The 27388-nt window shown below is 35.4% G+C and overlaps 2 protein-coding genes across 4 annotated transcripts; one reads left to right on the top strand and one right to left on the bottom strand.

Moving 5' to 3' along the window:
* Positions 1-1844: 1844 nt before the first annotated feature.
* LOC134651753 (thymosin beta) lies at positions 1845-25909 on the bottom strand. 3 transcript variants are annotated; one of them, XM_063506854.1, is made up of 6 exons: positions 25891-25908; positions 5816-5963; positions 5143-5256; positions 4681-4794; positions 3441-3554; positions 1845-2996 (listed from the first exon to the last, which is right to left on the bottom strand). In XM_063506854.1, exons 2-6 carry the CDS (start codon positions 5955-5957, stop codon positions 2857-2859), a joined length of 624 nt encoding a protein of 207 aa, XP_063362924.1. In that variant the 5' UTR covers positions 5958-5963; positions 25891-25908; the 3' UTR covers positions 1845-2856. The 3 variants fall into 3 exon arrangements, with proteins under 3 accessions (XP_063362924.1, XP_063362926.1, XP_063362925.1); XM_063506856.1 differs by lacking the exon at positions 3441-3554 and having other exon boundaries at positions 25891-25909; XM_063506855.1 differs by lacking the exons at positions 5143-5256; positions 25891-25908.
* On the top strand, positions 7085-8494 carry LOC134651658 (uncharacterized). Its single transcript, XM_063506757.1, has 3 exons — positions 7085-7285; positions 7719-8013; positions 8299-8494. The coding sequence occupies exons 1-3, from the start codon at positions 7093-7095 to the stop codon at positions 8492-8494; spliced, it is 684 nt and encodes a 227-aa protein (XP_063362827.1). The 5' UTR covers positions 7085-7092.
* Positions 25910-27388: the final 1479 nt, after the last annotated feature.

Here is a 27388-nt window from a genome sequence, read left to right as displayed (position 1 = left end):
ATTTGCAAATACATTGACCATAGATAAAGTAAAGCTGTGTACACACATCTTGATTATACTTGGTCAAGCAAATCTTGTCAGTAAAAAAAGGCGCGAAATTCAAATTTTCTATGGGACGATATCCCTTTGCGCCTACTTGAAATTAGAAGAATTCAGGTAATCGGTAATTATTTGAAAAAATGATAGACGACCACAAGATCGGTTTTTTTACGGATGTGAAAATGGTGTACAGTGAGTACAAGGACGTAAAAATAAATAGCTATTGTCCATGGTATGTCGAGTTGCCATAATATAAATTCTCCCGTTAAATGAGGTATTTTAAAGTTATTTTATATTTTAAGTTATTTTAAGTTATATTATTAAATGTGTATGTACCTACTTATAACTAATACTAACCCTTAGCTTTAAGTTTAATTTATTTGTTTTAATTTTACTGTTTGTTACTAACAACTATGAAGTCTGTTCTTCGAAATAAAGATATTTTTTTTTTATTACTATAGTTGGTCAGACTAAATGTATCAGTAAATAAGAACAAAAAATACTATTCCTTTTCTTTTGGGTGCTAGTACTAGTGTAAGACAAAGATAGTATAATTCTCTTCTCTCCGTCTATGTTTGAAATGAGACAGTCCTTTGACAAATTATAGTTCGAATATTATTGCCATTATTTTTTTTGTGAGAAGTACAATGATGAGTATTTGTTGTTTTAGAGCTAGACATGAGCCATATGAATATGAAACAAGTGGTTAAAAATTAAAATTTAGGTCTAGGTAGGCAACTTATTTTAGGTCGAACTTTTAAATTTATGACAGTACCTATCACAAGCTTTGAATTGAATACTGGCTTTGTGTGCGATGGCGCCCATCGCCTTAGTAGCACGGTCGCATTTTTATCATTTGTCACCATGCCTGTCACGTTCTAACAAGTATGTAAGTGCGAAAGTGACGGGCATAGTGATAGTCGATAAAAATGGAACCGTGCTGAGCCCGTGGTGACATTATTTCTTTGACGTAAATGATATACATATGATATATGTAGTCTGTCAAGCTATTCCCGTCATTAGAAAAAGCGGAAAAAACAAAAAATGAAGGCTCGCGCGAAGGACTATTCTCCCATTTATTATTGTAAATGTATTGTTTCCACAGCCTGTTTAACCCTTAAATGCATGATTTTTCTTTTTGCCCGAAATTAATATATGTGTTACGTAATTGTTTGCTGATTATGGGAAAAATGGTAAAAAATTATAACATCGATTTTCACTACGAAATCAGTGTTAGAAGTTGCATAGGCTAAATCATATTTATGTAAATATATAATTTTCAGTAAGAGATATATGATAAATCCTACTATCATCAGAAAGATACACTATTTGTGATACACCTATGATAGAGTTTTTAAATATAAAATAATTACAAACCCCCCAAAAACCATCCAAAATCACATACTAAAAATCATCGAATTCTGGATTTTTTCATTCTGACATTTCGTCTTAAAACGAATGTAATTTTTATAAATTAAAATATTGCGTAAATTTATATAAAAAATCGGAAAGCGGATTAGTTTTACTATTGAAATAATATATAAATAGACATATATAGGTTTTTCTAATTATGTATAAAATTAGATGTTTTTTGTGTAGGCTGCATCGTACACTATGCATTTAAGGGTTAACCTGTTTTGATACAAGCTGGACTGGACACAAAAGATTTCATGTTATTTATAGGTTCCAAAGAGAAAGTAGTACTACACAAGCCAAATTAACTTGGGCTTGTAAACCAAAAATTGCCACTGATTGTTAACAGTTACTAGAAAAAAAGGTTTTTATTAAATAAAATGCAACATAAGTTTTATTTTGTATTTATAAAAAGCACCGTCTGTAAAAACATACAAAATTTTGGTAAAATGGTTACAATTGTTGTAATTATTACACCACAATATAAAATTGGAAAAGGATTTATAGTTTTGTATACGATTTATAAAAATGTATGTACCACTTAAAACGAATTGCCTTTTAGATGAGGAATATTTTATTCCAAACACGGTTGAGCAAATACAATTATTACATACAGTACTACACATTTCGATGATAATTTGCTTATTTCTAAGTTAACGCAACACTGAAAACGCGTACACTAATATCAACGAAGAAATAAGTTACAATTTGAAACCGAACGCAACAAGAGACTAAAATTCTAGTAATATTTTATTGACCAGAGCCACTTTACACACATAATGATGCATGAATTTCATTGGTACTTAAATTAATAATCTTTCAACTTAACAGAGAACACATTCACAAAGCTTAAAATAAATATGGTACTGTAATAAAATCTTGGACTTTTTGGAGTGCTGTGTTCTCGACTAAAATAAAATCAGTACTTGATATTAATACTTAATTATTCACTTCGATAAAAATTAAATAATAAAATGCTCATAAAATACAATTATTATTAGATAAATATACGATTACGAAGTGACATAGAAATTTCGGTTCTTAAAATCTAATGATAAGAACCAGTTTACGTCTATTCTTCAGTCCTGTAAAAGTCCGTAAATATTGCTCTGTTGGTTAAATTACCAGTAAATGGCGCTGTAATTTCAAAGGAAGACTGTCTGAAAAGAAAGGCGTAAACAGGCCTGTACAGTACTACCACTATAAGTTACAACGATGGTATTTGAGATTTTTAAAGAGCTTATGCGTTTTTGGCACATGTCTGCAATGCGTTTTTGGTTTTTGCTTAATGCAATATGGTATGCGATGGACATTGTCGATGTAACTTATTTGGTTTCTTATTTAACTTATATCGACGTTTAAAATAAGGGCGATACTAGCGAGATACATAGCGAGGTGAAGCGCCTAGGCGGTTTTCTCCTGCTCGATGATGTCCTTAGTGGGCAGAGGGTTCTTCTCGCACGTCTCCGTGTGCTTCAGCTTGGTGGGGTCGAAGTTCTCGATACCGTTCAGGAATTTGTTCTTTTCCTTCTCCGCCTCGATAGCTGTGAAAATAATAAGCTATCAGTTTGTTGTGTCTGCAAATCATGTGGTCCTATTGTGTGGGAATGTATGTTGTGGGAATGAATAAAGTGTTTATCTATCTATCTATGAAACTATCTAACAACTGACTATCAATTATCTGACTTCTAAAATCGAAATTGTATGGATTCATTACGGAAAACATTACATATATAAAACAAAAGGAAGTAAAGTAAAACCATTGAATGTTTTAACCCGAAGTCATTTTTCAAAAACGAACTGTGATCATGCTCCGTTGCTTAAAGTTCCATAAATTTACGGCTATCTCATTTCGTGTGTTGGTATTTTTTGTGTCAGTGAATCAGTTAGTGGAATTTCTAGCAGGTTATTGTTTTGCTTCGCTGTAATAAAAGTTAGTGCAACTAGGTTTCAGGACAATTAAAACAAAAAAAAAACAAAGCAGGAACCTTCTTGTGGCGGCAAGGGATTCTTTTCTTCCGTAGTTGCGTGCTTCATCTGAGCTTTGTCGAAGTGTTCCACGCCCTCCAGGAGATTTTGATGCGCCTTCTCCGCAGCCACAACTGTTATAAGCAAAAGGTGCAACGCAAAAAATAAAATAAAAGCGTAAATGCAAAATACGCAAATTAACACGCAAATTATACAATATCCATGCATATATATATATTATAGGCTTTTAGTTGCATTATTATTATTGTGTTTTAACCCTCGTTCGTACGGACTTTATTAATCGCGTTATTGAAAATCATTGTTTACTTTGCCAATGTGATCGGACTGCACGACCTTAATTCAGTGCTTGTTAGCGGTAAAATACGACCGTGAAAGAATGTCTTAGGCTTACCGCTGATGTAACAGAAAAAAGATCAGATGGTATTATCAATGTACAATGTCGAAATCATACAGAAAAATTAACAAATTTTGAAAAGCAAGAGTTTGAAATTAATTCCGTAGCTTTTACAATAAGACTAAGTGGTTTGTGCATAAATCTCTTTCCAAAATCATTATTAAAGGGAAGAAACTAAATAAATAAATAAATCCTACTTTTAACATAAATTACATTTTGCGTTGGTTATAAATGGCAAAATCTAATAAACCCATTGAATAAATAGGTTTTAGACGTAGATGGTGGTTAACTTAACACGTTTTAACTTTTTTAAATTTAGAACGCGATAATTATTGCATTCCTGCTTTTGGCATTATTTTTAAATTGTCGGCACGTAACGAAAGTAACGTTATAGTTCGTTTTTTTTTAGCATTAAAAATAAGGTAAACAATCTTAACGTGTCTTTTTATTGAAAAACACGTTTTAAAAATAAATAATGGCAAATATGTAACAATTATGAATCTAATACGATACGATATACGATCATTTATATTTTTCTGCTTTCATAAGTAATAGTTACTGATTTTTAAAAAGCATTTTTCAATTAAAAGTCATCTCAAAATCGCTTGCCCTCTTTCTAATGCTAAAAAAACGAACTATAGAAGAATGCTGTGGCGCTTAGAATGCTTTGATACAGGTGCCTCCAGCATATGCTCATGCACAGGTGCAAATAAATGAGTAGAGTCTGTGCGGAAAGAGAGGAGTCGTGGAATGTATCGGGCCTCACACAATCACACATGGCTCGATTTACATTCCACGACTCTTCTCTTTCCGAACAGACTATCAATATCGTAAATGTATATTACCATCTTTATCAGGAAGCGGGTTCTTTTCCTGCGTCTCGGTATGTTTCAGCCTTGTGGCATCGAATTTCTCAATGCCGTCGAATAGGGACTTTTGGGTTTTCTCTGTGGCCACATCTGAAAATCATAGACAAAATATTTATTCTCTAGTTCCGAATTCAAAATATGATGACAACGCGCTATTTTCGAACTGTCAAAACTCAAAAACGACGGAGTTAATTGAAGAATGAAGTGTTTAAAAATCAGCCAGTTATATTTATGATTTCACAACGAACACAATACAGTCTGAAAACAAGTTATTTAATGGGGGTGAATGATCTTCAGATGGTTATAAATTCTGCACAGGAGTTTATAATTAGTTAAAGAAAAGTTAAAATGATTTAGCGAAGCAAAACCAATTAGTGCACGCTTGCGCTATAATAAAATTAGGGATTCTAGATTAAGTATTCAGCCACTCCAGGGTACCTAGTGCGTTCGGTAGCACAATTTTTTCGACGGTGTCTGTTTTCCTCAGAGACGAGGTTTGAAACTGTTCTACACCTTGTAGAAGAGCTGTGTGTATCTTCTCTTGTGCTATGTCTGTTGCAATTTAAATAATCCGTTTTATATCTTAATATTTGATGATTTAGGTACACTAATATAAAGTTGCCTGTTGTTCTTCGAAATCAGTAGATTGTTGACTTTTACGGATATTGCCCGTGATGGTTTAGGTAGGTACGTTAAAACCGGGAACTACCAAAGTAGGTTTATAAATACAATTTAGCAAGCTTTTTCCGTCAGTAGAAGAAAAATGTAGGTACGAATGGTCATCTTCCATACAAAAACGGGTTTCGCGATTTTTTACTAGTCTTCGTGTTCAGATTACCGACTAAATTGAGACCTTTTTAATAACGCTTAATATTTGTCATGTAAAGGTCCCGGTACACAATGCGCCATCGCCGGCCACTCCAAGGGACGCAGCCATGCGGTAGAATGAGATAGCAATATCACTTGCTCCCTCTAACGCATAAATGCGTCCCTTCCCTTGGAGTGGCCGGCGATGGCCCATTGTGTACTGGGGCCTTTAGCGGGGGCATTCAGTAAACACAAGTAACCTGTAACCTATTATAATTATGCTTTAAAAATGATAGACACGAACCTTCAGCAGATGGCAGCACAATCTTCTCATTAGTGTCGACGTCCTTGAGGCAGCTGGTGTTGAAGCCCTCGAGTTGGCTCTTGAGGTCTGTGGCCACCTTCGGCAGGTCCTTCAGGGAGGGGGCGTCGACTGAGCAGGCCATTTTTTACTGCAACAAAGACAAGATTTTCGTTATAGCAGTGCTTTATTAGCGTACCTATACAGGCAAATTAAAGAAAACAAATCGCTATAAACGGTTATGGTCTAATGCCTATCGTAATAAATAAAAATCCTTTGATGAATGTCTATGGAAATAGTTCACCACGAGTTACTGTTACTGGGGTTTACAAATAAATAAATAGCCCGAGACTGGGATAGTGGCAAAAGTACCTATAGATAGGATGGCAAAGCAGGCAAAAAGAGAGAGTCCCCGAATTGATCGACAGATTTGAGACAGAATACTTTTGAGGATGTACCTACATTAAATTAATCAAATTAATGGCAAAATACGTTACATCAACTAAAACTCTCCTTTTTTTTTAAAGTCAGTAAAAATACGCCCTCGCACTAAACCACTCACTACCTAAATCGGTCAAACGATCAATAGTCTTTTGTTTCGAGAGTTCTCACAAAGAAATGTTTGAGTCATCGACAAAGTACCAAATAACACACGCAACTTTTTATAAACCCTATTCCAATGACTTTAAGGTCTGTAATTGATTGATAAAAGCCTTTTTACACATGTGATGAGACACTGTGATCAACTGAGCGTGTAATTCGGCTGATTAACTCAATAAATCCTTTGTGACTAAATGGCCTTTTAGTAACATTTTTCCTTCTAGGGCGAGTCTTATCGCCATGTGAGTCAGATGCGGTGGCTTAACCGTTGCGTTTCATTCTTTTGTAATATCGTCAGTATGTTGTCGTTGAAAGCTATTGTTTATAAAATACACGCGTTGAATAAAATATACTGTTGTTTGTCTCTTTTACCTACTTACTTGAATTTTGTTGTTTTAAGCCGTTAAAATAGTTATTAAACCAAAGCTAATTATTTTAAAAATCTTCATTCACAACTTGTTGATTTCTCTTCGGATCTTCCACATTTTTATCTTTATAATAAACAAGAAGGTCGCAAAGAGGGAAACAAGCCTAATAATGGCCTAATAAAACATGTCTAAAAATGGTTAGACAGCAGACAGAACAGTTGTCAGAAATCATAGACCATTTTTTAATCAACGACATATAGGTACCTTTTTGTGTAATTTTACCGTACTAAATATATTTTTTATAACCAAACCATGCCGCGACCAGACATCACGAACCCAGACTACATAAAGTTCTTCGTAGAGACCTGTGAAAAGACAGCAAGGCTCCGGCAGAAATGGAATACGATACACCAGAAGCAACTCCAGCAAGCCGCAGTTCTTACCAGACCTGACAAGAACCTTACTGACATCGACGTTATTAAGCATAATATGATTGGCGGATTAGGTAAACTTTTGAATAGTAATGCTATTTTAGTCTTATTAAAATTAACGGTAATTCCATCATGTCTAATTTCGGACCCGAGATTCAAAAGTGATGCGTTATTTCCTGAATATATACCTATTATCGTAAATTTTGCTCTTCCAACAACTTTTTTGTAAGGATTTGATAATAACCAATGAAGTCAGTAGGCCTAGTATGTCCCTTGGATTAGAAGAGATGGCAGTTGATTTCATAAAAATCTTGAGTGAGCTTTGGAAAAACGCCAGGAACATGATTGGAGGAACTCAAGTGAATGTCAGTTTAATCTATTGGTAAACAAGTGGTTACGATTTTAATGTAGGTAGGCTAACAAATGGATTATTACCATTATATAATAGACATGTTTAAAGTACAGACATGGTTCTCAAATAAAAAGCTGCCTTTACTCACTCCCTAGCTGCTACCACACGCGACTTCGTATCGTCAGGATATAATCGATACCGCACACCAATCCGCGACGCCAAAACCGTCCCCGGGATAGAATCTTTGAGGAAAGAACACTCAATACCGGCCATAGGGCTCGGGGATCCGAAGGAAGACCCGAGACTCGGCCGGCCGGACACGGATCCGAATCCGGATCCGATTATGAAGCCGGTCAATCCGGCGCATACGGAGATTTTGTTTAAACCGAAACCGTTCTTTGGGCGATTGGTGTATATTAAGAATAGGGAGAAGATTAAACCAGAGGACAGGTAATTAATACTACCTAAGTACTTACAATATTAAAACCCCCATTGCCTAGGGCAAAAATGAACGAACCTGCGATTTTAGTATTCACGGCGGATGCCATAATCCCTTTGCCACCAGAATCACGGCGGCACACATCCAAATTTCTTCAGGTATATGCTACTCTGTTCGAACAGCTCGTATCTTCTATCCCAATAGCAACTACTTATTTATTTTGGATAATGTGATATTAAAATGTTGCCATCAGATGTGGGATATTAGATCGAACTCAGTTTCTCTTGTGTTTTTAGATATTATTTCGCCGAAACAAGCGGTTGGGACTATGGCTGGCGTCTCAAGGACACGCCGTTCGGCCGTGCCGCGCCGCCGCAGCACGGCAAGGTGAACCGTCTGTTCCGCGATCAGATGAGCTGCGTCGGCCCGCAGCCGGACCCCTACTATTATACGGAGCCGGTGAAAAGTATGATGGGGCCTTGTGGTGCCTGAAGCAGGTAGGTATCTGAATGGTTATGACTTGGAGGTTTTAGTGTGTTTCTGTTTTAGGAGTTTTCTAAATATATTGTGGATCAGGATTTTTTTTCATTTGTAGTTTAAACAGTAGGTAATAATATAAAACAGTGGTCCCTTTTTGAGCCGAGGGCCGCTGACAGGCCTTATTAGGATTTTCAATTTTCCACTTCCTTTTCGCTCTGTATGATCTTATTTGGCTCTCCCACTTCCGTCAGATGGATCAAAAGTAAAGCTTGAAAACCCATATAAAGTAAAAACCTAAACATGTCTTCATTCTCTGGAAGTCAGAAAGTGTCATTGCTCTGGTGCAAAAAGAAATGTCATCAATACATCATAGTCGCAAACTACGTATATGCATATGTAGGTCTCTGAAAAAATTACTTACGGAGAAGAAGATCGCTACTAAACAAAAAACAATACAATAGGTACCTAATATTACGATGTCATTGAACTGATCTATAATGTGTCATTATAATTCTACTTATGGAATAACAATACGATCCCATCAACTTTAATTATACTAATTTAAATTATTATGGCGAGGAATGTGACATGGCAAAGAAAGCCTTTATGACTCGGGCGATATCTAATAATTCTAATAGACTATTACATTTTTATAAGCTTTCGAAATGGAGGACGCTCAACGAAAAAAAACCGTACTTGTTTTTTTTTTAATTGTATGAATTATAGAGCAAAGACCTATGACTCATTGATCAAAAAGGTGTTCCTGCCATAAATATAGCTACTTAGTATGTTGTGTTGTGAACGCGTGGAATACGAAATTTGTCGGGCATTGTTGTCGACCCGACGCGTGAGAGCGTCTCGCGTGGTGGCAACCATGCATATTCTTTCATGAGTATTTTTATTGATTTTATCTAGGTATCAAGAGGTTTCATCCGAGACGATGACTCAATATAGAACATTTTCACCACCACCACTGGGGAGACTTGATCCTAGGGGAGATTTGGTCACCTCAAGTATTGTGATCGAGCGAATATTTCTGCTTAAGTTTCTTAATCATAGAATTTAGAGATTCAATGCGATGAAATAAATTTACTGTTTGTATTGAACGACTAACAACTAAAGTGGTCGACGGAACTTTATACCTAGTCTTTATATCTAGGCACGAGAATTCGTGACGACTTATTTGAGCGCCGTCCGATTTCAAAAGGGTAAGACTATCAACGGTTGTGAAAGATGGATTAATTGAACAGTCGTTTTAATAACAGCCAATTAAATAAAAAATTGCATACCTACGAGAAGAGTCTGTAAGTACCTACAACTAATCTTTATAGTTTAACTTCTTATTAGTAGGTACGGTAAACACAAAAAAACCGGTTGCGATCAAAATATTTGAACACGTTATCCGCGTGATCATATTTCTGTTGTTTTGAATGTTATTTGCGGAACCAATCCCGTTTGAGTTTACTCAAGCAAATAACACCAAAAAACTGCGATCAAAAATTTGTCACACGAAATATAATATGTCAGGACTGACTGCATTTATAATAAACAAGATAAATGCTAGTAAAAAATTTAATTTTCCAGGGTTGTCACTTCATGTGCGTCTGACAATGACATTAAATACTGGTACCTACTTTTGTGTTTTCGCGTAACATTTTTTAGATGGCACAAAACAAAAAAAAAACTTAACTTAAGTTTATAAATACTTAGTAAGTTTACTTTTTCTGTGATGCCAAGGATATAAATTATAATAGACGTGTGTGACGGTTGGTCATACAAAAGAAGCAATGATAGGTATAGCTGCAATGCAAAAAGAATAGCTAACATTTTAAGTCTGTGCACTTATCCAATTGTACTAAATTGGACGATCTCAAGCAAACTAAGCTTGGAATCTGCGATGCAGTCCGGCTTGGTATTCGTAATAAATAATAATGCGTAATGCGAATCGAAGGGTAATGACCGGGAAGAAGAGATTAAATTTCAATACTCGTTTGACAGCAACCGGTAGTGGTAGGTAGTAGGTAGGGTACATTATATTTTTTAAGGTAAGTATTAAGCAGGTGTTTTTTATTGTTATAAAGATTTTTATGAAAGGCGGAGAGTCAACGCTAAAAGAGGTTTTTTACCTCTAGGTGGACGCAGAAATCGACGTTTAAAAAAGTAGGTAAAGCCTCGTCGACATTATTTTAACTTGGTAAACGCATTTATTATGTTGATTATGGATTTGTTTGTAAATATCACTCCGTTCTGTGATAGGAAATAGTGCATATTATCTCGCTTTGCATGCATTTAATATAGCTCTAATAAATAAGATAAACGCTATATTTTATCTGTAACCTTAACATAAAAGCGGCATTAAAAAAATCTTATTAGGCAAACCGATTAAGTGCCCGGGGTTATTTTGAACCAACCCAATGGGGCTATTTCAAACGACGAAATTTCAAAAGTCGTCCTTCCCGGCCGGATATTAGAAATGTATACACTGCCATTGCCATCATAGGCACTGCCTTCTATTGTGTCAAGTTTTGTTGAAACTCTAGTTAATGATGTAAAAAAACACGTTCTCTTGGCATCAGATACCATCACAAGACTATTAATTAAGACATTAGGGAATGTTACCCCCCGGTCAACGCACACGTGAATCACACATGTCAGTCGCACGTCGTACTCGTGGTCTAACAGCTAAGTAATCAAAAAATCGAATTCCAGCATGTTTAGCTGTTCGACGACCATCGAAAACATCTGATTCAAGGTAGGTATTCATGGATCACATAACAACTCACGACTATCTGCGTATGTACGGCGTTAGAGCGTGAAAGGCGGTGTACGTCGTGACTGTCTTGACGACTACGACCACGACGTAGTCGTCGATTACGATGTGTGTATGACTGTGGCGTTACCCTGGCGGCTATAGTTCCACTGGTTAATATTTTCATAGACTTTCATTACTAGTAGGCCTAGCCAAGGCGATCGTACCATCGCCTACATTGTTAACAGTACATCGGTGGACCTTATGGCTTTTGTAATAAGGTCCACTGACGTACAGTTAGGAATGTTGCTGTTTGTACATCGACAAACGCCAAACGAAGTACCTAAAATGTATCGGGATGACAGTTGCTACGAAAAGTCACGTGGCTATACACATTATTAAGTTTCGATGGACGTTTTCTATCAACAACAATTGCCATCTTGGCTAGCCCATTTGTTTCAAACACGACTTAACAGTAAAGTTAATGTATTTTAGTACGTGTTAAATTCGCGTGTCTTCAATTTGACGCGCTATGTTGCGAAATTCTGTGATCATGCAAAAAATTCATTTGCACATGCACTTTCCAATCCGCGTAATCCACTAAACGTACGGAAGAGACGATCACGCCATCTTATATCGTGAAAAAAACTTCCTGTACAATATAATCGAAATTTTTAATTTATTTATTCACAGAAAAAACACGCACATTTCATCAGCTGTCATTGGAAACTTAATTGCATTTGAGTTGTTTGCGTCACTGAGACTGTTGAAATTTAACTGGAGCTGACAACTTTTAAATAAAAAGCAGCAAAAGCGAGACAGAATGGAATGTGTCACTTTTATTTTTCATTTTTACGTCTTTAGTTGACTCACTCCACTAGTCCACGTACCCTCGAATTCTTGATTCATCGGTGAATGTATCAAGCAAGAAATAATGACGACAGGATACTCTTCAATATGGTGTAAAAAAAATATTTTTAAAGTCAAGTCATCATAAACGACCTAATCCCATTAAATTGTTTCACATTCTAGATTTTCAAGAAATAGTCATTTCTCGTCAGTGTCTGAATCCAGACATTTCGCATGCTCTGTAAATCCAGTCTAGTCCCAAATATAAATTTCTATTCCTGGCCGACATAACTTTAGTTTACCAGGTCAAATTCATCTGACCATCTGGCGCCGAATCAAGGGGCTATTGTGGATTAACTCGACATTAATGGTCATGTTTGTCTCTACCCTAAAAGGAAAGTATTTCGTCGTGTCGTGAGACACCCTTGTACGAACACCATATGGCGTTTAAACGCGATACTATCTAAGACTTGTTTTATACGGATGAATTATCTTAAACTAGCAGTGCGTGAAGCTTAGAGAGTAAGAGAACGCTGCTGATGTTAACCTACTATTCACGGATGTTAGAAAACAATGATATGAGCATTTTCGGTGTGTTTTCTACTTTAGTCACGTTTGCACCCAAAAAACGAACGACTTAGTAGCGATATTACGTAGAATAGAAAACACGTAACAAAACCATAAATGTAAAATACCGCCTTTTAAATGTGTTAGGTAACGCCATTGTGGTATTTTATGTTGACTAATTTGATGAAGTTATCAGATTTGATCTCTATCCAAAAACCAGCAATTCATTTCAACTTTCGCTAAATTCCCATGCTTCCAAAACCCTCGTGATTAAACAACAATAGCTAAAAACCAGAGGATCGATACAGTCTGGCCGGTACAACGACCGACGGTGAGTCATGCACCGTAGAAAGTTAAAAGTTATTAAAATTTCACCGTAAGCAGATCGCTGGCCTCGCTGTACCGTTTTTGCTGATTTACAACGTTCATTACGCGGCGCCAACACGAAAGTGACTCAATCGATAAAACGTGCCATACGCATTAATACTTAAAGCCGGTTGTTATAATGTAAACAGACTCATTCGCTACAGGTCAAGCTGTACTGATTAGTCAATATGTTTATAGTCGCGCCAGCAATTGTGAGTCAATCTGTCCGTTAAGGCGTTAAAAATCAGATTCTGTATGGTGTGAGTTTTATTTGGGATGACAACTCTCGTCGCCATGTTTACCGTTAATCGACGCATACGCACTTAATGTGGGCTGCATTGAAATGTGTAGGTACCCACACCCATTCTACTACCGATATAAAAACGCTGATGACAGGCTTGAAATATGTAAAAAAAAAACCGTCAAAACGCTACTGTAAGTGAAACCTTCGTAGTTAATTTCCAAGCGTTGAAGTTTTAATATTCAAAATCAGAATCCAAAGTCTCATCCGGCGCCGCGAATCTATTTTCAGATCTTGCCCATCTCAACAAATAAGACTGCACTAACATGCGTGTTGCCGCAAGCCACAAGACGACCTGACCTTGCATCTATTAATACGCATTCCTGCAGCAAGGACCGCCATCTGCGACCTAACCCTGGATACTGAACCGCCTTCACGCCCAAGATGGCGCGCAATCGCTGCAAGTAGGTTAAACTGCCGTATAAGTCGCTCAATTTTACGTACTTGTCCGATTGCCTAATTTCGTGTTGCGTCGGAATGAAAAATGGAAGGACCAAGTTTTAAATAAGTAAATTGGTTATCCTCGTGAAACACAAAATAAAATATACACAAGATACACAAGATATATCAAGACAGAATTTTTGATTATTTCTTCGTTATCAAACCATACTAGATTTTATCTGAGTTGGGTTGGGCTTTAGAAAAAAAAAATGTTTTACAAGGATGAGGCAGCCATGAGCTATCAACTATCGGCGTATCGTTAGAGGTGACAAGTTGATACCATGTCAATAAAATAATATATGCATCTTGATTCTTTATCTACAAGTTAAAGTCACCCCGTTTTATTGGTACTCTAATTTAATATTATTAATGAATATGCATGTAAAACTAATATCGATCTGCTCTGACCATTGGACTAGAAACTATCACGTAGATCACCTAGAAGAAAAAATCACGTAGATTATACAAAATCCACTTCACCGTTGTTGAAAATTTATAGGAAAATCGCGAGCCAAAAATACGTGTTCTCAAAACATTACGTAGTTGTTAGAACATTTACGATCGTTGTTTACATTGTGGCTTTAGATAAAACTGACTCAGCTTATCGCTGTTTCATTGATTCTGGAAATCCCTTCCTTATCAAATCGAAAGGTTTACGTATGATTAAGATAGCTAAAATGTCTGATAAGGTTGTAAAACAGTCTGAGTCAACTTTTAGAAACAATAAATTGTAACATTGATATCTTAATAATTTGTACCTCATCTCTATCTACAAAACAAAGGCAATTGAATACGGATTCAGACATATCGAGTAAATCTCATACAAGAAACATCTGCAGTCTGCACACCGGCTGTTGCCACGACTTTGGATCGATTGAACGCTCAGACGCGAAGTTTTGTGTCGGAAAACACATAATACTTATTCTAAGTAATATTTATAAGTATAACGCAGTGCAGTCAGCACCATGGAGTACTCAATATAATTATATTTCGATTAGGTAAAGTTAATTGGGGTTACTTTGAATAGGGATAACATTGGTCGGGCATAAAAATGGATGGTAGTTATTTAAGTAAGCAAAATCACTTAATAGTTAAGTAATTTTATGTGTTTTTTAAAGCTAGCTGCTCAGATTGACTTCAGACAATTCGTAGAGATCATTTAGGACACTTCAACAGCTATATACTTATGATAGCACACACAAAGTACGCATTAAGTTCACAGTCCAATGTGTCCCGAACCGCCGATAAAAATGTCATTATACCCGGCTGTTTAAAATTCTACAACCAGCGAGATAAGACACGCACTCGTCGCACAAAGAAATCGATGCAACTACGTCCTTTGTGTCTACTTACAAGTTTATTTATGCATTGAAAAACTAAACTAGAGTCTGTGCGGAAAGAGAAGAGTCGTGGAATGTAATATGGGGCCCAATACATTGCTTATTGGAATGTTATATTATAGCGGAAGAAACCTAACTATACGGATCTCAGTTTCCTTCCGACCTATGCACATCGTGTATACTGTGGATACCAGTGCTTTCATTATCTTTATACATTATTGATTATCCTTCTGCTTCTATCATGATGATATTTTATTTCCCTTTTTATACTGCGTTTTCACCAGAGATATGCGAGGGATGTGTTTGTTATGAACCAAAAGAACGCCGTCTAGTAGAAGAGCTGCCCTAAGCGCGAATAGGCAAATGAAGTGATTAGTCTATTGATTCATAACAAACACATCCCTCGCTCTTACTGCGCATTCTCTGGTGGAAACGCAGCCTTATTTTATTTTCATCCAACTCAATAATGATAGTATTTGTAGGTACACGTTCTTTTTTAACGAGACTTTCTGAATAGCCAATAGAAATACGTATCTTTTGTCCTCTGATGTCGTACAACGATAGTAACTATTGTAACATGCTTTGTAAACTCGTCAACTAGGAGTACTAGGACAGCCTTGCAGACTAGACTCCATTTTAGACGAGCATCTATCGACAATCACGACTTGTCTTATGTTTAATACATGATGCACCCGTTTAGGCTTGAGTGGATTCATTGGTACTCATGTAAAATTACCATACGTAAAACGCTATTGCTTCGGGCCTATTATGGTCACTTTGTGCAGGTTTTATCTCTTGTATTACTATTTAATTGTAAAGTTTAGAGATAAAACAGGGGCCAAAAACGTCTATCAATAAAGCTATAGCTGGTCAACCAAATCTTGTCAGTAAAAGAAGGCGCGAAATTCAATTTTTCTATGGGACGTTATCCCTTCGCGCCTACATTTTTCAAATTTGCCGCCTTTTTCTACTGTCAAGATCTGGTTGATCAAGTATATATTGAACAATAAAGTCACAAAGCTCGGGTGTTTCTGTGGTCTAGTCTAGACGTCGGCTCGTTTTATGCTAAAAGGTGCTGCACAGTAGGTAAGTAGGTATTTTTAGTAATTTGACAACTAAATGTTTGTTCCACAATCCACACCCATACTTACGTTATTGCATGTATAGGTATATATTATGTATATATCATAATTCATACGCAACCAGGATATACGCTAAAATAGGCGAGAAACCACACAGACACAGTCTACTAAAACAAAACTTCGTGCAAAATACTATAGTTGGATATTTTTATGTAACTGATATAGATCCAAACGCTTGACATTGTGGCTCGCCCATTGCGAAAGATTAGGCTTGAACGATAGGCTGTTCGAATCAATCATCAGTTGTTAGACGTTATTATGACATCATAGGGTATTTTAAAGCCCGTATTATTATGGCACGCCTTTTGAAATAACGACATGTTTAGGTTGCCGAAATATCTAGGAAGAGAGAAGAGATAACCGTGTTGTGTTGTGTTACCTATGTATGTACGTTCATATCTAAAAGTAAGCCAAAAAGACAAGATTACGAATTAAACTTCAGAAGTACACATATTTAGTTAAATTTTATTCGGATATATTTAAACTGTCTATAGTTATGGTTAAATAGGGCTACTATGTATGCAGTGTACTATGCTCTAGTGGATTCGCTGTTGTCGTATGGGCTGTCAAGTTACGGTCGTACATTTAAAACGTATCTAGATAAGATAAAGGCACTGCAGATTAGATTCATGAAATTAATGGTTGACAAGAAAACTAAAATAAAATGTAAAAGTACTACCTATGAAAAGCTCTTCCTAGAATGTAATATTTTAACAGTCCATGAAAAAGTCAAGTTAGTATTAGCTCTAGAACAAATGTGTAATGATGAGTTTAAAATACCTATTGTCAATCAAAGGTTAATAAGAAACAGAGATAGTAATAAATTGCTGGTACCTAGTTTTACGAATTATTATGGCCAGAGAAGTAGAAAATATTTAGTCCCTAAGATCTATAATGAGTTACCGTCGGATTTAAAGACCACAAGGATGACAAAACAAACATTTAAAAAGAAACTAAGCAATTTTTTATTAAACAAAATACAAAGTCAATAATACGTTACATTTTAATTTTATTTTGATTTTCTTTTACTGTATGCTAAGAATATAGAGTTAACCCCTTACTTCATGTCATAAATAAAAAGTATTTGTTTAAAAATGAACTTTAATAGTTGCTATATAGGGCTGCGCATGAGGTAAAGGGTTAAGTAGATACCTAAGTTTAAGTTACCTATCAACTACCTAGCTTGCAAATACATAAAGGAGCCTCGTCTGCCAACAAACCACTCTGTGGTTTGGCAGAAGAATATATGTAATTAGTTATAAGAAAGATCTCTGAATAAACGTTTTATTTTTTTTTTTTTTTTTTTTTTATATAACACCACTTATGTATCATATCTCTGTATGGCTAATAGGACAAGAATGCGGCAGCTATGACGAAGGGCCCATAACATCCATTGTGAACGCCAGCAACCTCAGTCATTCATAACCATAACAATTAGCGGCGAAGGAAGTTCGCTTCCTACCTACACTGATTTCTTTACAAAAACGAACAAGCCAATTCGAGTTTTGGTTATTCGATATGATACTAATAATCTGTCAATTCTGTCAGTGTCAAAAGTAAAAAAAGCTTTTGTTTGAAGAAATGGCACTTTTGACGCTGACAGATCAGTACCTAATATAATACCTATCATATCGGAAGCAGATCCAATAACTAAAATTCGAATTGGCTATTATGTATACCAAAAACCATACATACATACTAAAAACCATAGTTAGGTAATATAGATCATCGATTTTGTAGATTTCTTAAAGTAGCGCTCTAAAACTTAATCGTTGACCATATGTCATCCTACGAATCAAAGTAACCCCTGCTGGTACCGATTTTTGGGCAGTATGGCCAATCCTTTTGCTGAACGTTAAGTCCGTATATGTCGTGTTTTAAAATGAATTATTGATTGAAATGATTGATTATTTAGAAAAGGTGGACTTGCAATTGTAGGTATATGTAATATAAAATTATCAATGAATGTCAAGGTAGAACAAACAAAAAAGCGGCCAAGTGCGAGTCGGACTCGCCCATGAAGGGTTCCGTATTTAGGCGATTTATGACGTATTAAAAAAAAACTACTTGCTAGATCTTGTTCAAACCAATTTTCGGTGGAAGTTTACATGGTAATGTACATCATATATTTTTTTTAGTTTTATCATTCTCTTATTTTAGAAGTTAGGGGGGGGGGACACACATTTTACCACTTTGGAAGTGTCTCTCGCGCAAACTATTCAGTTTAGAAAAAAATGATATTAGGAACCTCAATATCATTTTTGAAGACCTATCCATAGATACCCCACACGTATGGGTTTGATGAAAAAAAAAATTTTGAGTTTCAGTTCGAAGTATGGGGAACCCCAAAAATTTATTGTTTTTTTTTTCTATTTTTGTATGAAAATCTTAATGCGGTTCACAGAATACATCTACTTACCAAGTTTCAACAGTATAGTTCTTATAGTTTCGGAGAAAAGTGGCTGTGACATACGGACGGACAGACAGACGGACAGACAGACAGACATGACGAATCTATAAGGGTTCCGTTTTTTGCCATTTGGCTACGGAACCCTAAAAATGATTAAATATTAAATTGTACAACGGGTATCTAAGTTTTAAGATTTACCTCCGACGTCACCACGCAGGGTCGTCGAAGTCTTCTCCGAGACCACGGGGACAACGCCGTTCTCGAAACGTCGGAGGTAAATCTTAAAACTTAGATACGCGATTAAGTCCCGTTGTACAATTTAATAATGTGTAAAAATCGTGAAATTTTAAATCCTTCAAACAAAAATTTTATGTCTTCGTTAACTTTCTAGAGATTTAAACGGGCAAGAATAAAATACTACCTAACTTTCGCATAATACAATACAACTGGCATTAAGCTCAAAACCTCATTAATACCTACATTGGTATTTAACCATAGTATTTGCGAAAGCGTAAATGAATAGAATTTGCATTCCCGGCTAACGTTGTATTGTCTGAACCACGAGCGTGCTGTATTTCATGATTTTCATGTTCATGTCGCTGTCGCAGGGAAATGATCAAAACAGAGATTTGAACAAATCTCTAAGGGATATGATCAAATTACGCAGGATGTTAAAATGGCGAATCCATATCATCATTTCCCTAGAAAAATTCAGTCATTTGACCAAATCACTGACTCTGTTTAGTGAAAAGACAAAATCGGCCAATAAACGCGAAACGCTTTTTCATTTCACTAGATTTGTTTAGGAATTTGACAAAATCCCTAACCACGAAGGTTTAGTGCAATGATAAAGTCTCAACTGGAAGATGGTATATGGTGATTTGAATAAATCTCTGAACGGTTTAGTGAAAGGACGAAATCAAGTTTACAGCGGCAGTTAAGCCTCAGGGGGCTTTGTTCGCTGTCATAATTTTTTGAATGTAAATATTTTGTGTTAATAAATAAATGAAAAAAAAAGTACAGAATACAACAGTTTACTCTCTACAGTTAAGCGATTTGATCAAATCTCTGACTAGATTAAGTGAAATGGTAAAATAAAATGTCAATAGTAAAGTACTGTAGGTATCAAAGTTAACCGAATACAAGAATAGGTGGTTGTAAACTGAAACATAATAATTAAATAAATAAATAAATATTATGGGACAATCTTACACAAATCGACCTAGTCCCACGGTAAGCTCATAAGGCTTGTGTTGTGGGTACTATACGACGATATATATAATATATAGATACATATAAGTACTTAAATACATAGAAAACATCCATAACTAAGGAACAAATATTTTAATTAATTAATTAATTATTAAGAGGGATTGTCTTTTTAATTATTAATATTATAAACCGTTCAGAGATATAGGTACCATCTTCCAGTTGAGACTTTATCATTTCACTAAACTTATTTAGCGAAATGATAAAACTAGTTGACTTTTTAAGTTCGTTTCGTCAACTTACTGTCGTGGTTAGGGATTTTGTCAAATTCCTAAACAAATCTAGTGAAATGAAAAAGCGTTTCGCGTTTATTGGCCGATTTTGTCTTTTCACTAAACAGAGTCAGTGATTTGGTCAAATGACTGATGTTTTCTAGAGAAATGATGAGATGGATTCGCCATTTTAACATCCTGCGTGATTTGATCATATCCCTTAGAGATTTGTTCAAATCTCTGTTTTGATCATTTCCCTGCGACATCGCAACTGTCACATCAGAGTGGGATAGAGGCTACGTTAATTGGTTAAAGTACGTTTCTAACAGTTAAAAGAATAGTGTCATTCTTTGGATCTTGCTAACTTAATAGGTAGGCTAACTATGTAAACAAACCGCCATATTGAAATTCTCTGAATGATGAATTTACTAGTGACTTTCCTTTACATAGTTAATTTTAGCAAGTTCCATATAATGACACTTAGAGAAACGCACGGTTTATTTGTCTATAAACATAGTCTATAAATGTGAAAACCGTATTCATATTCGTCTTAAGCGTCAAAATTAAAATTACATTTTGTTTTCATCCTGACGGTTCGCTTGTTCCAATTTATCTAACCAGTCGTTATTTTAGTACAAAATTTGAAATAATCTGAGAATTACGCCTAATTAATAGACGGGATGATATTGTTTCCTTTGAGCCTTAGGGATTAGCCGGATTAGGGACCATCATTCGACGCGAGAGGTTTAAAACCGATGTCATTGGATAGGCTACTTATTAACTTGAGATCGTACCAATGCCACAGTATCAAATAATCAATAGCTCAGTAACGCACCGGAACACGGTGTCGACGACCTCTCAGCGCTAGAATGTTACATCAAAAACTACACAGACTGGTCCGTCGCGAGCATAGACAATTAAGATTTCGAACATCTGTGTTAATGTGCATTTTTTATCAGCACTTGACTAATTAACGGTTTGAACTTGATACTTTTTAAATTTAATTTAACGACTGCTGAAGCATTTTTTATATGAAAATTCGTCAAAATAATTTTTAATTTTGATTTTGATTCACTGGCGCAAGTTTAACGAGATGTATTTTATGCTGTGTTAAGTTCAAGGAGACGTAATAAATCCGAATTAGTAAATTAGCGTTAACTCATTTATGGAGTCTGGAATTTGAAACACTTATCGCTGCAGCCTGGGCCCTCCCCTGCGTGCGATATTGATTCGACCAACGCGTAGGTTACCTAGAGTACCTAGGGCTTGTAGGTAGGTAGGTACATCGAACGGTTATGGTTGCCAACCAACTGACCAGAGACAATTTATGGTTTTATTTAAATTCCAGGTGTTTGCCAAGTATTATAATGCATGGGTTTAATTAGGCACAGTTAAATATAATTAGCCGGAATACTATACAAGTATACATAGTATTACAATGTACCATGAATGTACCTATTTAGGTTTTGGTTATTAGAGTAGGTAAGTACTCAAAAGTGAAAACCACAATTTCCCTCTGTATGACCCACAAATTGCATATCAATCTACATAAATGTAGGTTTGCCAATACCTATGTTTCGCCCATTACCACAATAATAGTTGAAAATTGAAATACAAATCCCAAGAAAATTTAAATGATTTAAAACAGTGCTAATACGTCTAATTCTCAATGGCTAATTAAGTATTAACACGCTACTCAACTTTACAAATAACATCTGCATAACTGCATGAAATACCATATCTTCAATGATTTCAATTTACATAAACCTACATGCTAAAGAACCATAAGAAAACCCATAAAAAGCAATCGTATAAACCATTTGCGGTAGTAATTCATCTTTATTTCACTTTTATATGTTCAGAGGTCTCGACAACCCTAATATTAGGAATTAGGGGTAAGCCAGCCCTCAGGCAATCGATTCGGTTATTCGGGAAGTGTTTGTCTCTTTCTGGCGTACGCGGAAAAGGCTCCGTCTCGCTCTCGCATGTCATCTACTGTCATGTCTGCGTGGAATACATTACCTACCTATTTTGTACAAATTGTACATAACGTATGTGTAAGTACATTAAAATTGCATGTAGGTGTATAAACAGGCGAATTACTTGTGGCGTTCGAAATACGAATATTCTTTTTTCGTTTTTTGTGAGTTGTTTATCAGGTGCGTTGACTTTTGTTTTGCTGTCGATTTTGTTTTCGCCAGGTTTTGATAAAATTTGGCAAGTTAAAGAGCTCCTCTTTAACGGAATAAACACGAAATCGAAATCCCAATCTGGGACAAAAAAATCATGTAATTTTCCTTAGAGTTGCGCAAATTCCATACGTTTTCCATAACCCAGGGGAAGATTTTTTTAGGACATACGGTGAAATTGTGCTTATAATATATTGTACATAATAGGGAACTATCTGTTTACCAAACTTTATCGAAATTAACGGAAAAAAATGTCAGCATAATAAAAAAATCGGTCCTGCTGTTATTTTACGATACAATAAGATAAGATCGCGTAGTTATACATTATTCTTGGATACTTTTCCTACTTGCTTGAATATACCGCAAACTGGTAGTGTTGTAGTCGTTCTTCCACGTAAATTAATAAAGAATTAGAGCATCAACAGGAAAAGAGCTTATAAATTCTCTTGTGCCTACGAGGATATACCTACATTGATATAATTATTATTATGGAAACACCTTAAACATAACATATAGGTATAGTCACTGTTGGTCTTAAAAAAAGCCGAAATGTACTGTACTGTACTGTAATGCACAGTAAAAAAATAGATTTTAATAACGCACGATTTTCGATTTTCATTTGATTTGGGTAAAATTCGGCTGGTTTGAATTGAAACAATTGAATACGAAATTAAAACATGTCCCGAAAAAAAATGTACGTAATTTCCTTCGAGTTACCGAAAAAAACCTAAAAACACGACTAGGTATTATAATAAAAATCGACCTACTTTACAAAAAAATATTCCACTGCTGTTCCAAAAACAAGAGGTAAGGTGTTCAAAATGATCTGTAGCAAAGCAACACAAGATCATGTTCAAACCATTCAGAACAGTTCATCCAGTTAGCTACGTCTGCTGATGATTGCATAAGTTTTCAAAGAATTCTGGAACACAATGACCTCTTTTCCAACCCGAATTCTTAAAATGTGGCCAACGCTTCGTAAAGTTATCCTATAACGGCTTTAACGCAAGAAAGAATTATAAAAATAAATAAAATCCCATCCCATATCGTTTTACACCAGCCATAAAGTACGCGCGGTATGTGTCGAGTTGCCGATGCCGACTAATTGCAGTTTTTGTGGGAGCGAGAAAGCGGCGAAAGTCGACATGTCATCGAAACCGGCTTTAGGAACTGTTGTAAGGTTGGGTTACGTCATTAAAGTACAGTTTTTATGCGTTACGTATCTTTAAAGTATGTACTTGGTTGCTCATCTCTTGGACAGAGTATCTATTAAACACCTACATCTGGCAACTATTATTGTGTATACTACACATAGGTATACGTATAATGTTGGCAATTGAATTAAAAAAAATGTTATTTTGTCACAGTCTTGTCACAGTGACCTTCATGACAAAGAGAATATAATCACTACGTCTTCATGATTTGATTTTTATTGAGCAAGGTATGTACCAGTTTAGTTTAAAAATTACGTTATTTCACAAATAAATAATTAACGTTCAACATTTTATTCATTAATAATGAAATTTAATGGCGTAGAACCTTTTGTTTGAAAGCTGATGTTTTCCGGAAGGAAAGCGATGATAATATTCTCTCATTACTCTGTTTCTATCAAAAAAATATTTTTTATTAGATTAAATATAAATACTAAATAAACTGTCGGTTAACAACTATGGGAACAAATCTGTTATTAAATATTTTGGTGGAACTAAATAACAATAGACGTTCACACTTTTTTCGATTAATTTTAAATTTAAGCTCATCTTACACAATCTCAAATTAAGAAATTGAATATCTATGGTTACTGATTAAATTCATTATCATACTGTTTTCTCTGTTTTTATTTTTATTTTGATAAATAAAAGACCACAGATAATATCCATGGCCCTTAAATTAATTCGGTAACCATAGAGCTTCACATTCTCAATTTTGAAATCGAGTGGGACGAGGCTTAAATGAAAGTTGAAAACTTGAACAAAATCCTCAAGTTTGTTAACAAATATCAACCTCCACCACATGTTTCATGTCATGTGGCTATATATAGTGCCCGATACGATTTGGGTTCATTCACATTGCGCCAAGGACAACCCGGAGTGTCCTTTTCAAATTTTCAAGGGCCTTATAAGCCATAAAATTGCAGCCTTTCTTTTGTGGAGAAATTAAACGTAGTAATTTTAAATGCGCTCTAGCCAGTGTCGTTATAAGGATTCTAGCATTATTATTTATTATTATTTATTATTTTAGCATTATTATTATTTGATTGATTGATTGATTGAAAAGTTACGACATGAATAAAATAGATACCAATAAGTACCTTACTTTTAAAGTTACGTAGAAAATATCCAAATTAAAGCTGAAATGTCCACTCTAAAACGCTGTAAACTTAAGTTTATGAATAAAGTATTAGTGTCTTATGAAAAGATTAAATGTGCAAAATTCAAATGCTCTTCTCCGGTTTAAAAGCTTAAAGTTGAACGACGCTTGCTGTGAGGCTTAATTGCATTTATTAACATAATTAATTCACCGCATTCTGGCAAACGAACCGAAACGTTACAGTTAACTGTTTTTTTTTTCTTTTTTATCAGAGCCCGGAATTTTCGTAGCATTTTTGAGCTGTCATAGGGACTTCTCGTTTATCGACTTCCGATTATACATATGTATGTATATCGATAAATACAGAATACAGTATGTAAAATATGATTACGAGTAGAAGTAAACAACATGCAGTCTTATCGCGAATGAGCGATCTCTTCGAGATAACCTTGGATAGGTACTAACTTTTAAGAAATTATAAATAGAAATTAAAATAATAATATTTTATTGTTCCTTATAAATTTATAAGATGGAAGACAAATATGAGCTGTCATTTTGACAAATTAATTTTAATTGTGAATGAACTTTCTTTGTGTAAATTATTAAAACTTGTCTGACTTGTCTCCCCTAAATCTGACGCACCCTCTTCGACATCGTGTCCTCGTTCCGAACAATTCATATGCTATTGTGATACTTTATCAACTTTGTCATTGTTCATTACGTAGTTAAGTTTTCTTATTGATGAAGTTCGGAAACTACCTTCTTTATTATGAAAATAGATGAGTAAAAGTTAAACGGTTTTTGTTAAGTATGACAAATTAATATGAAACATTCCAGAAATAGACGTCCAATAGGGAAAATTAGACAGAACAGAACTTATAATTTTCCTGTCCGTTATTATCCCTCCCAACACTTGGGAAAACAATTGAAATAAAATTGTTTTTTTTTTATAATAACAAACGGATCACGTCCTCCGGAAACGAATGTCTGCGATAAAGCCGATACAAAGACAATACAACGCACTGGGCAGATGTTTAAAAACACTTCTGGCATGTAAAGACATGCATGCTCATAAACAGCAAAAGAGTTCCGTTAACAACTCAAAACAACCAACACGACAATCTGCGAATACCATTTTCGCCGTCATTAAAACGCCACAGACAAAACGCGTACTTTTTTTTTATTGTTCGAAACACTGGAGTTTTAATTTTCACGTATTTTTTTTTAATTTTTAAAAAAGAATAAATATAAAGGATGACTCACATTAAGTTTTTGTGGAACGTAGGAGCACTGTCGTCAGCACGGGCGTCAATTGGGTACTGAATAAGCCGGCCTGCGATGTGTCGAGCGGCAGCGCGGGGGTGCGCCTAGCGGTATATACAACACACGTATACTTACTTATTTTTTTTACGATGAATCACTTGCCCTAAGCATTTTATTTAAACAACTGGAATGTTTAAATGGGTGATGCAATTAAGTTACTTTACGTAGATATCTCAATTAACTGCATTTTTTAAATCAATGGTCTCCGAGAAAATTTATTGGAGTCAAATTGAATTGTTTACCATAATGGGTTTGTCCTGGCTTCGCTCCAGCGAGCCTAGCACATAAAACAGGCAATCTCGCTTAATCTAGATTAAAATGGCTTAATTAATTCCATTGTTAACTGCCCAGTTGCAGATTTGCAGTTATTTTAATGAGTACTTAGCAAATTGGCTTTTTATCTTATCCTATAAATTCAAACTATTCAAAGTCCTCAAAAGAGACATAAAATTTGCTTCCCTACCGGCAGTGAATCACCCAAATCAATCAAAAGAGGGGAGCGCTCATTCAAGTGCAAACCTACAATCTATTCCCTCTAATACCGGAGGTCTGCATTCTTAAAACAATATCCGCAAATAAGAGACAGCTATATTAGTTAGATAAATCCGTCTTTCTCTCTCTCTTCTCCAGTTGAATTCGCTATTTCCAACGATGATACTTGACGCTCGTCCAATTATTTTTGATTTATTCCTCCCGTTTATTGGAGCAGGCATTGCGCAGCTGTAGGGGGCAGTTTTGGCAACATCCAGCTTGCTAAAGCATTTCCTGGTTTCCTAATTGTCCAAAGGTGCATTTTGTAATTACACTTTTTGGCTATAGGTAGTACAGCCAATTGCCAATGTAATTCGTAATTATATAGAATTGAACTCAAGGCGCATGGCAACTGGAGGCATTGGAGCTCAAAACTAAATTCAGACATAAAAATAAAAAATAAATAAAAAAAAACAGGCTAAAAGTAGACGCATGCGTGAGTGTGCCTCGATTCAGCACGGATATTGAATATTGAGTCAAGTGCTTTAGTTGTTATGCCTCGTTCAAAGCTAGACAAACAAGTTATAGGTACAACCACCTCTAGGTAGGCAGATAATAGGTACTCATATATAAGTGCTTCCTTCCTGCAAGCTGCAGTTTACCATTTCTCACATTCGTATTTATTTTATGTATCTTTACGGGAAAGACTTTGCTGTCGATCATATCTACTTAGGTACTCGCTTAAAATTTTCACGTGGTTCCCTTCAGAATCTTCTTAAGCAGATTTTGTAGCTATAGTTCGTTTTTTTTAGCATTAGAAAGAAGGTAAGCGATCTTGACATGTCTTTTAATTGAAAAACGCTTTTTAATAATCAGTAACTTATTATATTTATGAAAGCAGAAGAATATAAATGATCGTGTTATAGTTCGTTTCTTTAGCATTAGAAAGAACTTGCAAGAAGGTAAG

Source organism: Cydia amplana, chromosome 10 (genome assembly GCF_948474715.1).
Source record: "Cydia amplana chromosome 10, ilCydAmpl1.1, whole genome shotgun sequence".
Classification (NCBI taxonomy): Eukaryota; Metazoa; Arthropoda; class Insecta; order Lepidoptera; family Tortricidae; genus Cydia; species Cydia amplana.
Note: the sequence above shows the minus strand (reverse complement) of the source record. Positions and strands in the feature narration are given on the sequence as shown.

Bases quoted from the DNA above. Each gene is read 5' to 3' on its own strand.
- LOC134651753 (XM_063506854.1), bottom strand. From the start codon at position 5,957: ATGGCCTGCTCAGTCGACGCCCCCTCCCTGAAGGACCTGCCGAAGGTG. The intron at 5,257-5,815 runs GTTCGTGTCTAT...AAATTGCAACAG, and splicing joins TGTGCTGCCATCTGCTGAAG to ACATAGCACAAGAGAAGATA. The intron at 3,555-4,680 runs GTAATATACATT...TGCTTATAACAG, and splicing joins CCCGCTTCCTGATAAAGATG to TTGTGGCTGCGGAGAAGGCG.
- LOC134651658 (XM_063506757.1), top strand. From the start codon at position 7,093: ATGCCGCGACCAGACATCACGAACCCAGACTACATAAAGTTCTTCGTA. The intron at 7,286-7,718 runs GTAAACTTTTGA...CTCACTCCCTAG, and splicing joins TAATATGATTGGCGGATTAG to CTGCTACCACACGCGACTTC. The intron at 8,014-8,298 runs GTAATTAATACT...TTGTGTTTTTAG, and splicing joins AAGATTAAACCAGAGGACAG to ATATTATTTCGCCGAAACAA.